This window comes from Theileria equi (assembly GCF_000342415.1).
Source record: "Theileria equi strain WA chromosome 4 map unlocalized gcontig_1105471998858, whole genome shotgun sequence".
Classification (NCBI taxonomy): Eukaryota; Apicomplexa; class Aconoidasida; order Piroplasmida; family Theileriidae; genus Theileria; species Theileria equi.
This window is the reverse complement of record NW_004668224.1, coordinates 155033-171811: the sequence shown is the minus strand read 5'-3', so window position 1 is coordinate 171811 and position 16779 is coordinate 155033. Positions and strand designations below refer to the sequence as shown.

Here is a 16779-nt window from a genome sequence, read left to right as displayed (position 1 = left end):
TGGGACATCCGGAAGAATGGAGTGCATGCATAAATTTGTGGGTATATATGAACCCAAAGCTGTAAGACATATTGAAGATAAAATTATGTACTTTTAAAGGTTTGGAATAGAATTTATAATACAGTTAATAATACAAATGAGTGTAGTGTCTCCTTCTATAACAGTACCCACAGACTTTTAGGGGACATACTCGAATAAGTCTTAATTCCATCGCCTCTTTGCAACAACTGCATTTTAAATCACTTGATAAACTTAAAGCTTTGTGTCTTCAGTAATAGATAAACGCTCTATATTTTTAAAAAATGACGTTTTCGATAGTGGAGCCCAAGTATCAGCAACCTTTTCAAAGTAATAATTAACATAAATTGGACCCTCCTGGGTAAGCAAATGAACATACTCAAGATAACCTCGTATACCATGAAATACAATCTTTTCACATCGGTCATTCTCAGATGGACTCTTCCACAAGACTTGATCATTATAAACAACGCTGGTGATATAATAGTTGAATCTTGGAGTGTAAATATAGGAGGGATGGTAAAAAGGGTTGTATTCCCTTACCAAAAACTTTCTTTCATTAACGGGAGTGCCTAAATCGAAAATTGCATCTGCCGTAAGACCAAAGAGTATATCATGATATCTCCCGCAATCAACGTTTTCCCATTTGTCTTCATTAAAGTAGAAATAAACATGAGAAACGCAAGTACTTTCATTAGCAATCCTAGCGGATGCAATAAGACGATCCCTAGGAACTTTACTGATAGAAATGGATAGACATCGTTCTCCCTTCTGTCCCTCCCAAATGAACTCAGAGCCACGTATTACCTTTATCACATCCACATGACTCTTTGGAGTGAAAATAAGATACTGCAATTCTGGAGTACCTCGTCCCGCTATTGCGACTTCCCTAGGATCTACCTCATCACCAATATCAAGGACCATAGGGTAGGCCAGGGCAGTTGCAAAGAGTAGCAGTAAAAACATAATTTCACTCAGAGCAGTTTCATGAGAGTTTGACCTGTCCAGTTTGCGCAAAATCATTCATGTGTACAATAACGTACTGGTGCCTTTACAAGGATACAGAGGTTATTTATCAGATTAAAACATTTACCATCAAACTAAAACCATGGAATGTGAGAGCATCTCCGGGAGAGTGATAAAGAGAAAGATTACTTGCCCATCTTCCTCTTGCGTTTGAGGGCTCTTTGTACTATTTTCTTATCTCTAGCACGGATTGGCCTCGATGAATCAAAGTCTCTGGCAAAGTTTATCCCCGGGTTTTTGTTCTTTTCAAAGCTCATCTCTACGTCATCGTCCTGAAAATGATAATTTATAAATGTACACGAGATTCCTACCTTTTCTGTCATCCTTGTGCTTCCATCAAGCGACAAATTCATTATCTAAACATATTTTATAACATATATAGGACAAATACGAATATTAGAAGGAAATTAAGGTGTTTGTAGACTTACCTGAAGTTTAAGCTCATTTTGGAGGTTTTTTGCTTTATGACGATCTTGTTTCTTCTTGCTTGCCGCCAAAAAGTCCTTTTTTACAATGTTAAGGCGGTGCTGAACAGCTTTCCTAGCGTTTTTCTTGGCCATCCTTCACGTACTTTAGATGTACATATCCTATAATACAAAATGGGTATAAATACCCCAAATAAGTATAATATAAACAAGAATTCATTGTGAAGCGGCTAGAAACGCCTGCTTAATGACATCAGTAGCACCACTCCTCAGGAGGCTCCTGTAGCTCCTTAAAAATTTCAAGAGAATATTGCTGGTCTGAGTGAGCGAATCTAACCACGCCTTCCATCGGTTATAAAAGGTGAACATGTCTGGTTCGTGCATATACAAGAAGAAGTCGTTTTCCTCTCCGCAGTTTACTGAAGATGTTATCTATTCGATATTTCACATACCTTGTTTCAACTGATCCTGAATCTCCAGCGAGTGGACAATTCTGAACTTGGCATGCTTTAATAAAACGACTGAGTGGGTATACTGCAAAAAGTCTTCCTGCAACTTTAGATTCTTTATGCGCAAAATCCTCAAGTTCAGCTCATCCGGCCTCTTTGCAATTTCAGAAAGCAGTGCATTAATGTTCTCCACGATCTTTATAAAGTCCTCCGGGTGTTCCCTGTGTATACTCTCTAGTACACCCTCGAGATCTTCTGCAGAGTGGTTCTTATAAACTTCTTCTAATCTAGAGATTACAGAATCTACATCTGTATCCTGGTCCTTAATTTCGCTAAAGTCAACAGCCATTACAGCATTTTGTTTCATCTGTGTATCTTGTCAGGAATAGGCTGTAATTTACCTTTTCTTTGGCGATGTTAATCTGTTCAAGCTCAATGCGGGTCTGCTCTTCAATAGATTTTTCCGGTTCAGAAGGAACACTGACAATTTTTGTCTTTTCCTATAAAAGCATTTTCGAGTATACGTGTAAATACCCTGTATAGAGGTTCGATTGGCAAGAACCTCGGGCATAAATGCTCCTCATACAGCTCATATAATTTGTCATAATTGTAAACCAACGACTGTACTGTTTGCCGTGTCTTCGGTCCAAAAGTAAGTCTAGTTTCGTCGCTAGAGTTTATCTCAATCCTATACCGAGTTATGGTTGATAAGAGTGAGCTAAGTTCATTCTTGAAAAATTCAAACTGATCATAAACGTCGATAAGCTTATCCTCTGGTGTTGTGTATAGGATTTCCACCAGTTCTTTTAATACTGTAAAAGTTTAGAGACAAAATAACGGCAACATACCCTCAACAGACTGCAACGTATCCTTTAGCTTTGTCATTCTTGCTCTCCATTCCAATTATCTAGCTTCGTATTGGACAACTGTAGATGATTTTAAAGATTACTCAATGAAATATGAATGTAAAGCGCGAAAGGCAAACCTCTATATGAACGTTTTTTGTACAAGATCCTGGATCCGCAATTTCTGCACCTCACAGCGGCTGTAGGTTGCAATGCGATATCATTACCACATTCTGTAGATATTTTGTATTAAATTTATGCATATATTTGAGAAAAATGGAGGAATCTGGAAGAATAGCGAGATTCCGCGGGAACGCGGATACCTCCAGATGAACACGAACTAAAATTACCTCCACAAATGTAAGTAATTGGTTCAACGGAGTCGTTGTTGAACGAACTGCTCATTTTAGATGAAAAGTAAGTGACCCACTCCCCATGGCTGGAAGCTCAGCACACAAATGCGGTCCATATTACACATTTTAGACTTTCTTCTGTTACTTTCAGATTAAACTTGTATACACTAAATGTATGCGTATACAGGATGTATCTGGCTATACATTTCTGTAAATTATTTAACTGAGGCCTTTAGGCCTAGCGGTTTTAGGAGACATTCCCGTGGGTTTCCTCTATTCAACGATTTCATCGACAATATGCTCTTTGAGTGTGCCATGTATAAGGATCAGATCAAAGTCAAGCCTAACATCAATTTGAATATAGGAAAAAAGGAATCACACCAAAACAGCAAATCTAAACCTGATGATGTTGTTGATTCAATCAAGGAAGATTTGGCAAAGCTCAAGTTGGCAAAGAAACTCAGTATAAATCGCATAAAATTCCCGATCGTAGGTCGAGTTGGGAAGCCTGAGACAACGTACTTGAGGAAGATTTATTATATCCTGGAAGAAAATAACAGAGGACTCAGGAAGAACTCTATGGGAGATGAAGCTCAAGAATCCGAGACTGAAGAGGATCAGCGTATCATGATACACCCTAGACAAATCACCAAGATATTCACATCACCCGAAGTCCACCAGGCAGTTGACATGTTTCCAACGCTACTAAATTCGAGAGCACCAATAGTACGTTTATTCTGCTCTTTTAAACATCTATAGATCCCTGGACAAGTTGCTATAATATCGCTGCAAGAAGAACACAAGGAACTGTTAACAAAGCAATTGAGAGATAGTAATATTTTTGGTATATTTGTCGCGCTTGTAACAAAATATGATGAAACTAATAAGGAAAATCCGGAAATATCACCGCATTGTATGCTATGCGAGGTATGCATGCCATGAGATGATTATATTTTTGCAGTTTGTTGACATCACCAACATTGATACCACCGGGAAAATTGTCGTTCGCGGAATTGAACGATTTAAAATAAGCAGAGTTTTGGCCATATCCGAAGCTTTGATCAAGGTTTGCAACCTTCATATTAAAACGTATTTATTAGGGAGAAGTGGCACTTTTAAGAGATTCTAGAGAACCCTTGCGAAATCCGACTCTGAGTGCAGAGATTGCCAAAAGGGTCGAAAAATTATATGATAAGTGTAACGGTCTGGAGGCAGACTACAGGTATGTACATTTAGTTGCTAATATGGCGTTTTAGGAGGGCAGATGGAAATATGGATGATGTGAAAGCCATTGAAGCGAGAGAATCCTTTAGTGTTAGACTCGGTAATATGATAGAGGATATCAACATAGATGAAGAAGCAAGAAGATTTATCCTAGAGTTGACTGGGTTTATTGGCCTGGAATATCACGCAGATATGCAAGTTAAACTAGATGCAGCCAACATGATAGACACTGAAGACCGTCTGGTAATGACCAAAGACCTACTAGAAAAGAAATGCGAGATCCTGAGGTCACGGATATCACATCTAAGCGCCAATGAAACATCCACAGACATAAACTCTACCCACAGTGACACTAAAACCTAATACCTATGCGCGATCATATACTGTGTACTACTTAGCATCCTCAAACAGTTTGAGTTGATAATTAAAATATGTTACTACTTTGGGTAAAATAGACCTAAAAAGGTTCATTAAAAGGATAGTCCTTGTGGCTAGAACAGGATAGAAAAATACAAGTCCTCCAGTTGATATTGTAGCCAAGTATCGTCTGCATGTCTTCGTCACTGAGCTTAAAGTCAAAGACGTTCAGGTTATCAGCCATATGTTTTGGTGTCACAGACTTGGGGATAACAATCAAACCTCTCTGGAGTGAGAAGCGTAGAAGAACCTGAGCTGAAGTCTTGCCATATTTGTCTGCAATAGCCTTGATCCTGGGATCACCCAAAAGAGAAGGATCATCTGGCTTTGCATCTGGCCTATCACCAGAGCCCAGGGGACTATATGCAGTAACAGCAATGCCCTTGGACTGGCAAAATTCTACCAACTTCTCCTGAGTAAGGTATGGATGAATCTCAACCTGGTTAACTGCTGGTTTGTATTTCAAACCTGGTTTGTTCAAGATCTTATCAACTTGGACATGGTTAAAGTTGGAGACTCCAATTGCCTTCACCAAGCCTTCATCAACCAACTCTTCCATAGCCTCCCATGTGTCAATAAAGCTAGTGTCACTGGCAAGGACCTGGCCATCAGCACCTGTCGGGAAGAAGTCAGGACCAGCCTTGAATCCCGTTGGTCGGTGCATGAGATAGAGATCAAGGTAGTCCAACTTTAGATCCTTGAGTGTTTGCAAGCAGGCGACCCTGACCAAATCCTTTTCGTGATAGGTACACCATAACTTGCTGGTGACAAAAAGCTCCTCACGCTTGACAGCCTTCTCCTGGAGTTTCTCTTGGATACCCAATCCAACCTCATGTTCATTTTTGTAGACGTGAGCGCAGTCAATGTGACGGTATCCGAGGTCAATAGCTGTCTTCACAGCCTCCGTAACTTTGCCTGGAGCAGACTTCCAGGTACCCAAACCGAGTGCAGGCATCTTTGCACCGGTATTCAGCACAATGTGGGCGCCTACCTTTGAATCCATGTCGTTAGCTGGTGATTAGTATGGCCTAAAGGTTTTTATACTGAGGAATCTTCTGGCACATAGTTTAAAGAGATCATCTGGTCCTCCCCTTATCTTCTTCACCGGATTAACGCATACAACAGTAATACCCGAGTGTGCTCACCTCTTCGAGATTCCAGTGGAAATGTCAATGGGGTCTGTGTAGAGCCCATACATCCCCTTCTCGGAGCCATTTCACAGTCTGTTCTCTGGAAGACGGCGTATTATTGTGGAGGATTAACTTGTGCTTTTCAAAGAAGGAGCTTTGCGGTCCTTTTGGACGGGTTCATCTGCTTCTTTTACATTCCTGACCGCCCTAGTTAGTGTGCATATACAACTCACTCTAAAGAATTTAATTGTGGATTATGAACGATGTTATAGTGCGAGTTTCCAAAGTGCTATCCACTGACTATGGAATGTGCTGCGTTCACCTTCTGATTTTTTCTTCCTCAGCTCATTCCTTGCCAGGAGTACTCATTGGGTCATTAATGCAGTTTATCTATTCATCATAATGGTTGCAGCATGGATGGTTAGTGACTCGACGCAGAGTAGCTAGAAATGAAGCGTTAGGAGGAGGAGTCCAAGGAAGAGTCCCTCTAGGGGACCATAGACAACAGAGATGTACTACTAGAATGGAATTATGGATGTAATGGAATGGTACAGGGTATAAAAGATACAGGGAATCTCATGTAGGAAAATAGAGTAGCCACTGGGGAGTTATTTTAGTATGACAGGTATGGTCAATGTACATCACAGAATGTGTTGCTTTGCTTGCTAATTGCTCATTGATAAAACTATTAGTGTATACTACTATGGCGGAGTTTCTCGTTAAAAGTGCTATGGATGGTGGAAAGGCTCTCATTTACTCGGAAACTAAGGCTGAATAGATAATAGAGGGAACCTTACTAGGGAGAGAATACTGGTTTTCTAGCACCCATGAAATCTTTAGTGATGGACTATGTTTATGCAAGTATTAGACAACAAAAGTGCTAATGGATACCTCTAGAATCTCTGTGTAAGGGGTGAATGCAGTTGAGAATTTACGGAGAATTCACAAGGCAAAGAGCTTTACTTTTGAAATATCCGCAGCAATAGACTTTATTCACAGTGCTTAAAAGACACGAAAGAATGTTTGGATACATTCTGAAGGGACTACATGTCTGGAATCTTCCCTGGACAAGGCTATCATTTCATTTACTGCACTGGACACCTTATCCAGTACGCTTATTCTACAATGTAAGCATAGTGTATAGATACTAATGCACTTACTGAATTATAGGCACATAATTTGGACATTATCAGTATCTCCTTGGTTTATTGAAGTATCCGTATAACACTCTAACATCCTCAGAGTAAATTCCCTAAAGAATCCCACATGAAGCACACTATAATGTTCATTATATTATAAGACTTAATGCATTAATAAGCCGGAATTTAGCAATATTAAAGGCTCTCTTCCCCATATCCTCTTCCTTTCGTAACAGCCCTAAAGCTCTTCTCTACCCAGGTATAGGCGCTTAGGTCTATGTACTATACTCACCTTATCCACTAGATATAAATTTATAAATTTGACATTTATCCATGGGTACTTGGCCTTATTGAATAGCAGATTCCGGTCGTCATAGAGCTACTCACGTTGCACTGCCTGAAGATTCACAGGGCTGTTTGAGACTATAGGCACTAGTTTCACATCCGTTGTAATTTTAAAGACGGAATGAGACCCATTACATTTATAAGAAAGACAGTATTCCTCAAAGAAGGAATGGCTTTATATTTTAGAGTTTTTATTGAAAAGAGGAATACAAGAACACATATACATGGCCAATTACCAAAGAATAATTGTCAAAGAACACTTATAGATTTAATGTGCAGTTCAGAAGAATGAAGATCATCACACTCATTCTTTTGTTCTGCAGATTCTGCACTTGTGAGTATTCTGTAAATAACGGTGGTACTACAAAGATTAGGAGGAACACACCGAGAACTCAACTTAATCGCGAAACTGGACCGAGACAACCACCTCCGATATCTCCACCTGGTGCTACTACTCAACATGCCAGTAGACCTGGTCTGAATGTTCAAAGGAGTCTACCTCCTAGATCTGGAGGACTCATGGAGACAACAACAAGAGGTACTCTCCCAGGAGCAAAACCTACTGGTACACAGACTGCAGTTGGAAAGAGTACTATTATACCAACCGTAAACTCCAAGCCTAGTACTCGTCCAGTCATTGAGGATATTGGCGAAGATCTGGAAGAAGATTTAAAGCATGTCAAGGCATATCATGAGATTAGACATGAAACTATCAATACTACTCCTGAGGTAACTAGTACTACAGTGCCTAAAGAACAACCTTTGGAGTATAAGATGGACATGACTTTGATCACTGTAGGAAAGTCTACTGAGGGAACTCTTTCAGTGGTTACCTATACAGCCAAGCAAGATGCCAATATACCCCTACTTTTACATAATAATAAGCTTGTTTGGAAAAGTATAGACAGTATGAATAACAAGGATACTCTTGTAAAGGCAAAAGTCTACCTCGGATTTAGTGAGCCACTTGCTGCCAACTTGACATACAAGAGAGTCACTGAGAGCACCACCAGGGAGTACTGTAAACTAGTAAAGGATAAGTGGACCTTTGTTGACAAGAGTGCTCTTGAAAGGACATTTGATGAGGTTGGTGAACTGCCTGGTAATGCTAATGCATCTGCCTATAGAACAAAGGTAGATTCTACTCTCTTTGATGTGGAGGTGGGAAAGCACAATGGGATACCAACTTTAAACTGCACTGCCAAAAAGGGTGTAAAGGTACCCAAACTTGTTTATGATGGCAATGTAGTATGGCAAGCTGATGGAAATCAATTTTGTTCATCGGCCACTTTCTACTTTGGAAAGTCTGGTATCATTGGCATATCCTTTACCTATGACAGTAGAGAAGAGACTCTCCATGACTGTTTCCGTGTCTTTAGCAACGACGAATGGGAAGGTGTAAATGGTGACTATTATGAAAAAGTACTTTATGAAACCAAGAATCCAGAGGCCTCTGTAGCTACTGCATCTGAGAATACCAAAGCCAAGAGCTTCATTGACACCGCCAAGTTTACCGTAGTTAGTGACATGGAGAATGGAGTCCCAGTCCTAAGATGCACAGCTGGGAATGGTGCCTCTAAACTTACCTATGGATCAGACACAATATGGCCAGGGAAGAAGGATGTGACATGTCTCTCTGCCATCTTGTATCTGGATGGAGACCAGCCTACTCTTGCAGTACTTGTCACCAGGGATAAGAATAATAAGCAGAACAAGGTTTATAGATACCATGATGGAAAACAGTGGAAGGATGGTAAAGAAGAGGGCCACAAGAAGAATCTGGACGCTTTAAAGACAAAGGCAAAAAATCGTCCTATAGCCAAGCATCCATCAGCTCAACTAGCTCCCCAGCAAGGAGTTCAGGCTAAGCCAGAAGATGCTCCAGTAAAAACAGATGGGCAGACTCCTCAGAAGAAACCACAGGCGAATGCACAACCGGCTACTCAACCTGATCAAAAGTCTACTCAGCCATCCAAGAGAGCTCCGGTAAAGGAGATAATCCTCGACATTGGTAAACCAGACCCACAAAGCTACAAATCCTTTGACTATGCACTAGACGATGTTCCAACTAGACTCATAGTTGCGGTGAAGGAACAACCAAACAAGGTAGTATTTGGACAAGAAACTCTGTGGTCTGATGACACTGGAAGATGTAACTACTGTACTGTCCACATGAAGGATAAGAAACCAGTGTTAGTCTACATTTCCGGAAGATCCTTCTCATTTTACCTACTAAAGACTGATGGTGGATGGAAATCCATTGATAACTACAGTGAGGAGTTTGCCAAGCTTAGACTTGCTGTACCCTCACCATCCTCATTCTCCCTTGACATCTCTACCAACCAGGATACAGGACAATGCAGAATCTTTGAGACACCCTTCAATAAGGTCAATACTCGTTTCTATGTGCCCAAGGCTGGAAAGTGTGCCACTAGTGTTTCTAATGGACAAGCTGTACTATGGAAGGGTGGTCAGGAGAAGGCAATCATGGTGAGACTATACCCATCTGATAATCCTACCTTGCTACACATACTCTCTAAAGACACTAATGGAGCATTCAAACACAACTACCTTGTCAAGAGTGCCAATAAGTGGGAGTCTATCAATAAGGACGTTCACGATAGACTACTCTCTGAAATCAAGGCTACTGCACCTGGTAAAAATACAGACGTTGGTAGGCTCAGACAAGAACTGATTGAGTCACAGGCCTCTCTTGATAAACTAGTAGAATCCATGAAATTTACAGACTGCGATGGACCAAAAGATCCTTCCATTCTTGACATTGTCCATTATGAAGAGTCCAATGCCTATACAGTAAGCAACTGCACACTAGATGGTTATCCTACTACAGTCTTTATTCCTGACAAGGGTAGCATTAAGAAGGTAGTCTATGGAACTCTTACAATCTGGGAAGGTGCTGAAAAGGAGGAATGTAAGTACCTAATGGTCCATTATGTCTACAATATACCAGCATTTGCATACCTCATCAAAGGGTCAGACAAGGATCTAGATTTATACTTTGCAAACAAGGGGGATAACTGGGAAGAGATCCAGGTAGACTACATTAACAAACTTAATGAACTCCGTAGGGATAGACCTGCCTCCGGAGACTATGTAATAGACATTAAGAATACTACTAGCAGTGAAAAGTGCAAAGTTTATAGCTACATAATAGATGGACTTCTGACATATTCATACTATCCATATCCAGAAGTTACAGTAAAGAAGATAATGGAAGGGAATATAAATGTTTGGAACGGTGGTGGAAGATGTCTTTACTTGGCAGTAAGTTATGTTGATAGTAAACCTGTATTGGCATATTTTGTAAAGCTGGATGGATATAAGCTTGAGTATACATTTTACAAGAGAGATAAAGATAAATGGTCAAACTGCTACGACTATGTCTATCGACGCAAGTGGAATAATCTAATTAATAAGAAAGATACATCAGCTGAGGACGAAGAAATATCAGATATGAGACAGGAAAGACTTAAAAAGGTCGCACATGTTAGAACCATTGGCAGAGAATGCATACTGGACATTAAAGATATATCTCTCCATGAAACGTATAGAGTTATAAAAACCTTCGTAACCAATATCCCTGCCGTTGTATACATTCCTGGACCAACATTTAATTTCAATACAATTAAAGATCAAGTCAATTGTAATCCTCATCTGGGAGAGCAATTTAAAGGCGTATATGTATTTATGAAGGACAATGAACTATCAGTAATATATATTTCAAGATTTTATAATAATTCGATTTTGGAGGTGTTTTATGACCTAAATGATGCTAAAATAATACGTTCTGCTGATGTTGAAGCACTAGAATCCTACAAACACTCTAAGACGGTTTTCTCATTGGATATATCCCGTAGGGGAACTGATGAATGCAAATTTGTAAGCTTCCATAATGATGGTGTTTTAACTCACACTCATGTTGTTAATGCCGAATATATAGCTAATATGGTTACTGATGGAGTGATACTTCTTTGGAGAGGTGATAAAGGTGAAAAGTGTTTATATTCCCTTACCAGTTTTCTTGACAATACTCCTATCCTACTGAACATTTTTGTGAGACTATCTGATGGTAAACTAGAACACTACTATTTCTACAACAGTGGAGAATGGACAGTTATTAACACTCTGGACTACAAAGGTATATTGAGGGACCTTGCTGGCACCACTAAATCTAAGTTGTCTGAGTCTGTTGAGAGAGATACCAGGGAAGTGCTCACTCTGGATGTTGCCAAGGTAGATACTAGCAAGTATACCATGGAGACTACAAGGTTGAGAGTACTCACTAGCATCAAGTATAGTCCACCAGAGGATGCTCGTGTTACCAAGGTTCTCTTCGGCAATGACTCTCTATGGCAGACTCTCAAAGCTGGTGCACAGTGTAAATTTGCTGTCATTACCTACAGAGGAATATCCATAGAACTTGCTCAACTGTGTATTATGGATGGTTGTGAGAAGTATATGCACTTTGAGATGGAGGACGGTAGACTAAGTAGCATTACAGCTGAGGAGTACAATGATGCCTTATCAAGACTAGACTCTGGAGATGGTGGATCTGATGAAGACTTGGAGTTCATTATTTCTACCATAGATACTCTGGATCTCATTACTCCGGCTGAAGTGGACTTTGAGATTGACAGGTTCCAGTTGGATACACTCTCATCTGCAGTCTACCTACCACTACCTAAACATACCATTGGCAGAGTAGTACTTGGTAAGGTATTATGGACCAATGGCAACTCCAAGTGTCTCTACGTCAGTACATTCTCCACTGAGGAGTCCATACAACTAGTCCAGATAGTCACTGAGGATGGGACTCTCCACTTTGCTAGACTTGACAAGGAGCTTGTAAAGGTGCCACAGAAGAAGTATGATGAACTATTTGAGAAACTAGGGTACAGACAAGTTGACCAAACTCCATTCTATGTTCCACTCGAGGTACCTGATGCACCTAACACAATCTCTCTGGATGTCTCAAAGGCACTGGACTCCAGAGTTAAAACTGAGAATGGCACCTTCAAGGGAGTATCTTACGCTACCTTTTACACTACGGATGATGATGTTATAGATGAGATATCTAGTGGCAAACTTACTGTATGGAAACCTGAGGATGATGAGGTCTGTGTCTACGGTCGTCTTTATTTGGACAATGGACCAAAACTTCTCAAGATCCGTACAGTTGGTAAGGATGGAAGTAACATTGTACATCTTGCATTGGATACTGACAAGTGGATATGTCTTAGTCAGGATGTATTCAATGACAAGCTGAACTTGATGGTCCTAAAGTTGACTGAACCACTCAGGTTTGCCTTGACTACCACAACTGATGGATACTATGAATATACTTTTGACTTGAGTAGATACCACATAGACTCTAGATTTAACTCTGGTTTCATGACATATGGAGGTCACAAGTATGCTGTTTGTACTCCCAAGAATGGTGTCATAAAGAAGGTAGTTCAGGGTAACATTACCATATGGACTCCGTCTTCAGATGACTACTATGCCAACATGGTACTTCTCTCCAGCGACACTCATCTCTACATTCTTGTTCAATCACCTTTCAACATTCCCGCCATTCTGTCATACCATCTGAAGAACAATATTTGGCATATGGTAAACCACGAAGCCATCTCTACTGACATTACCAAGACACTACCAATCCCATCTTTCAGACTGACACTTGACCTAACTGGAAAACATGACCCAGAGAAGTACAGGGTGTTCAAGATGGAGATGAATGGTGTTGCTACCACAGTCTTCATTACCATATACGGATACTACTTTGACAAGGTGGTCTCTGGTAAGGACCTAGTATGGCAGTCGTCTGAGAATGAGGAATGTAGGTATCTCATGTTCCATGACAAGTCTGGCAAAAATTCATTTATAACAGTCTTTGTGGACTGTATAGATGGATCCAAGTTCATGGTCTATGAGATGAAGGACAAGTGGACATTCTCCCACCAATTACTTGGACCAAAGAATGACTACAAGACCACTACTCCTGCTGTATTCAACCTAAGTGACAAGACTCCTCAGAATGTGTACTTCTGTGACAATGTCTTCAATGGTATAGTACACAGAGCCTTCTCACCATTACCTGGCTACCACGTTCAGGAGGTAAAGGACTCTGAGACTACCATATGGCAGGCAGAGGATAAGGAACAGTGCATATTCATTCTCTCTGTACCAGGTACTACTAAGAGTAATACTTCACTACTAAGTCTCTTTGTAAGGAATGAGGACTACTGTGGTTTCAAGCACTTTGAGAAGACTGATAAATGGAGACATATTGATGAACGTGGCTATGACAAGAGACTCATTGAGAAGAAACAGACTAACAATGTGACGACTACTGTTGCCATATCCAGTATACCTCAGTACAAGAATGCGGTTACTCTTGACACAGCCAATATTGACCACGATAGGGTTGATCTCCATGAAGACTCTTTGAACGGTGCCAGATGTCTCTACTCTGCCAAGACAGGGGACTACTTTAATAGCTTATTGGATAGTGGCAAGACTGTTTGGAAGAGTGACAAGGACAAGTGTATTAGCGTAGCCATTTACGGCAAGGATGAACTGCACTGTAGTCTGGACGTACTCTCCTCGGATGTCATAACTCCAATCTACTTTTGCAGAAAGGCTGGCAACTGGTCTTCTACTAATTACAATACCTTCCATGAGTGGCTAAGAAGCTATGTCAAGACTCCTAGAGTTAAACTTGATCTGGATAACTTGGACACCAACTTCTTTGAGAGCTTCAGGTATACTCAGAACGGCTATGAGATACTCTATGGAAGACCACTACCTGGCTATGTACTAACCACTGTTGCTGATGGTTCTACAGAAGTTTGGGAAGCTGGACATAATCAATATGCTACAGAATTCCAGATGTCAATAATTGGTGACTATACACTTCTGTCCATCATCAACCACTCCTACCAGGTTGAGAATCTCTGCTTCCTAAAGTCTTCAAACAGTTGGTCACCTATTGATGAGGACGTATATGACCAGTATCTAGTTCCCGTTAATGACTCTACAATCAACTATCTAAAGTTTGATCTATCAAAGCCAGACTTTTCTATCGTAGTCGGGCATAAGGATGTGATGGGAGATATTACTATACTAAGATACACTCCGCATCTTGGAAGGCATGTTACTGCAGTTGTATTTGGGGAGTCTACCATATGGTCTGGACACTACCATGACGAATATTGCATTTCATCTGAGCATATCACTAAGGGTGGTGCCATATTCATTAAACTACTCCTCAAGATGGGAAGCTCTTTTGAACACCGCTACTTTACAAAGATTGACAATAGATGGGTTACTCTCAAGGAAGATGAATTTAAGAATAAGCTTGGTATACAGAGTGTGAAGATTGATGCAAAGTCTACTCTGCAGGATGGTGGCTCTGACCCTAACGTCTATACGCTGAACATTTCTGGAACCGTAGACAGAGATAAGATCACTGCTACTGAGACTATATACGAAGAGGTCAAGAGTGTTACATATTCACCCAAGTTTACTGCTGGAATTGGAAAGGTGGTAGACTCTGATGGTATAGTTTGGATGGGAACTTCTGACCAAAAATGTGTTACTGCCGTTATATCCTCAAAGGATGGATATGATCCACTTGTTAGTATCTCCATCAACATTGATACTGAGGTACGGTATAAGTACCTGGTAAAGAAGAACAAGGAATGGTACCTCATTAGAAAGACCAAGTATGATGAGTTATTATTTGCTATGTATAGACATTCTCTGGTAACACATGCTGATACTACTTTTGATAATCCCATAACTTTAGATCTTTCAACCAAATCTACTGAGGGTGTTACTTTCTATGAATATACTCATAACGAGGTTACCTACAAGACCTTCAAACCAAAGGATGATAAATCTGTTGTGGAAATTGTTGATGGTAAAAGCGTGTTATGGAAGAGCTCATCTGGAAAGTGTATAGATGCTTGGACCTACTCAACACCTTTTTCACATCTATGTCGTCTTGACATTCTCTCCTCTGGTGTCATCACTCCTCACTGCTTTGAGAAGAGAGGTAGTCTCTGGATATCACTGGATTTTAAGCTATATACAGAAAAGCTGAAGAAGCTGATAAGCTACAATTCTGCGGGAATTAAATTAGACCTTTTAGGACTTTCTATGGATACATGTACAATTCTGAGCTATGTCCATAGGGGGCTTTTGACGACATCAGTCATTTACAAGTTAAGTACTAATAGTGTTTATTACAGAAACACTGTATGGGAATCTAAAGAGGGTAAAGAGACACTTGCCAGTGCAAATTTTCATACGAATACAAAGGAAGACATCTGCATGGTTACACTAAAAGATCAATCAGAGAGTCTATATTTTTGGAGGAAGGGAACAGTCTGGGACAAAATAACTCAGAATGAGTTTCATGATTTCTGTGATGCATTAAGAAGGGTTTCAGTAGAAAATTCTTACGACACTGCACTTACAGATATAGCCTTGGACACTAACAAGGTAGACAGAGAGGCTTTTAGAACTTACAACTATAGCGATTCAACGGTCACAAATTTTGAATATTTTCCTCTTGAAAATAATAAAGTTACAAAAGTTATAAGTGGAACGTGTGATGTAATTTGGCAAGGTGATGATAAGGAAAGATGCCTGTCATGTAAAATGGTTTCTAAAGCAGAGTGCCCTCCTATTGTGGTATTGATCATTCGTTATGGTGAGGTCTATGGCTTTTTCAGCCATAAATATTTTGAAAGAGTGGATAGTGGATGGAATGAGATTACTGAAGAAACTTTTAATCTTAGACTAACCTCTTTGTATAATAACTCACGTTTGCAGTTGCTAAAGGATAGACTTGTGGATACGTCTGAAAATTCAGATGTATTCGACAGAAAGGCTTCTTATACCTCGGAAGAAATAAATATGCTTTATCTGAACCAATGGCTACTTAGTCACACACCTCACTGGGTGTTGGATCAATTCAAGACCTTTTATCCAGAGAAGGGTTGGTTCTCTTCTATTTTTTCCTGTTGCTAATTTCAATATATCGTTTTTAAAAAATGTGCAAAAATAATGTAGTTTAACATTTGTCAACTCATATTGAGTGTGTTGGCTTTGCCAACTTATCAACTAGTTTAAAACATTCTACGTGCTTATTTAGGGAACACTTGTTGTAAAAGATTACATTTCATTCATGGAAAGTAAATTTGATAAAATATGATAAATTGATGGGATTTATCAGTAATAGTCTCTGGAATTAGCTGGATATCTGTCAAAGTGGACCGTATAGCTGTAAAGATGGTAGCATACCCAACCTAAAGGTAAGAGTAATAGGATTACAGTTTTACTAAATTTACCAAATACACGCACTATCTTGAAGCTGGA

At 39.9% G+C, this 16779-nt stretch overlaps 7 protein-coding genes across 7 annotated transcripts; 2 read left to right on the top strand and 5 right to left on the bottom strand.

Annotated features, from left to right (window-relative positions):
* Nucleotides 1–125: 125 nt before the first annotated feature.
* Nucleotides 126–1041, bottom strand: BEWA_017170 (signal peptide containing protein; the record flags this gene model as incomplete). The annotated part of the gene is made up of 1 exon (XM_004831433.1): nucleotides 126–1041. One exon carries the CDS (start codon nucleotides 1039–1041, stop codon nucleotides 253–255), a length of 789 nt encoding a protein of 262 aa, XP_004831490.1. The 3' UTR covers nucleotides 126–252.
* A 128-nt stretch (nucleotides 1042–1169) lies between these two features.
* BEWA_017160 (conserved hypothetical protein) lies at nucleotides 1170–1625 on the bottom strand (the record flags this gene model as incomplete). Its single annotated transcript, XM_004831432.1, has 3 exons — nucleotides 1473–1625; nucleotides 1356–1400; nucleotides 1170–1316 (listed from the first exon to the last, which is right to left on the bottom strand). Exons 1-3 carry the CDS (start codon nucleotides 1602–1604, stop codon nucleotides 1170–1172), a joined length of 324 nt encoding a protein of 107 aa, XP_004831489.1. The 5' UTR covers nucleotides 1605–1625.
* Nucleotides 1626–1685: 60 nt separating this feature from the next.
* On the bottom strand, nucleotides 1686–2803 carry BEWA_017150 (conserved hypothetical protein; the record flags this gene model as incomplete). Its single annotated transcript, XM_004831431.1, has 5 exons — nucleotides 1686–1888; nucleotides 1922–2285; nucleotides 2320–2418; nucleotides 2453–2730; nucleotides 2767–2803. The coding sequence occupies 5 exons, from the start codon at nucleotides 2801–2803 to the stop codon at nucleotides 1686–1688; spliced, it is 981 nt and encodes a 326-aa protein (XP_004831488.1).
* An 18-nt stretch (nucleotides 2804–2821) lies between these two features.
* On the bottom strand, nucleotides 2822–3168 carry BEWA_017140 (DNA-directed RNA polymerases I, II, and III 7.7 kD polypeptide, putative; the record flags this gene model as incomplete). The annotated part of the gene is made up of 3 exons (XM_004831430.1): nucleotides 2822–2844; nucleotides 2904–2996; nucleotides 3114–3168. 3 exons carry the CDS (start codon nucleotides 3166–3168, stop codon nucleotides 2822–2824), a joined length of 171 nt encoding a protein of 56 aa, XP_004831487.1.
* Nucleotides 3169–3413: 245 nt separating this feature from the next.
* BEWA_017130 (conserved hypothetical protein) lies at nucleotides 3414–4703 on the top strand (the record flags this gene model as incomplete). Its single annotated transcript, XM_004831429.1, has 5 exons — nucleotides 3414–3842; nucleotides 3876–4043; nucleotides 4078–4182; nucleotides 4217–4338; nucleotides 4373–4703. 5 exons carry the CDS (start codon nucleotides 3414–3416, stop codon nucleotides 4701–4703), a joined length of 1155 nt encoding a protein of 384 aa, XP_004831486.1.
* A 94-nt stretch (nucleotides 4704–4797) lies between these two features.
* On the bottom strand, nucleotides 4798–5760 carry BEWA_017120 (oxidoreductase, aldo/keto reductase family member protein; the record flags this gene model as incomplete). Its single annotated transcript, XM_004831428.1, has 1 exon — nucleotides 4798–5760. One exon carries the CDS (start codon nucleotides 5758–5760, stop codon nucleotides 4798–4800), a length of 963 nt encoding a protein of 320 aa, XP_004831485.1.
* A 1899-nt stretch (nucleotides 5761–7659) lies between these two features.
* On the top strand, nucleotides 7660–16431 carry BEWA_017110 (hypothetical protein; the record flags this gene model as incomplete). Its single annotated transcript, XM_004831427.1, has 1 exon — nucleotides 7660–16431. The coding sequence occupies one exon, from the start codon at nucleotides 7660–7662 to the stop codon at nucleotides 16429–16431; it is 8772 nt and encodes a 2923-aa protein (XP_004831484.1).
* Between the last annotated feature and the right edge of the window lie 348 nt (nucleotides 16432–16779).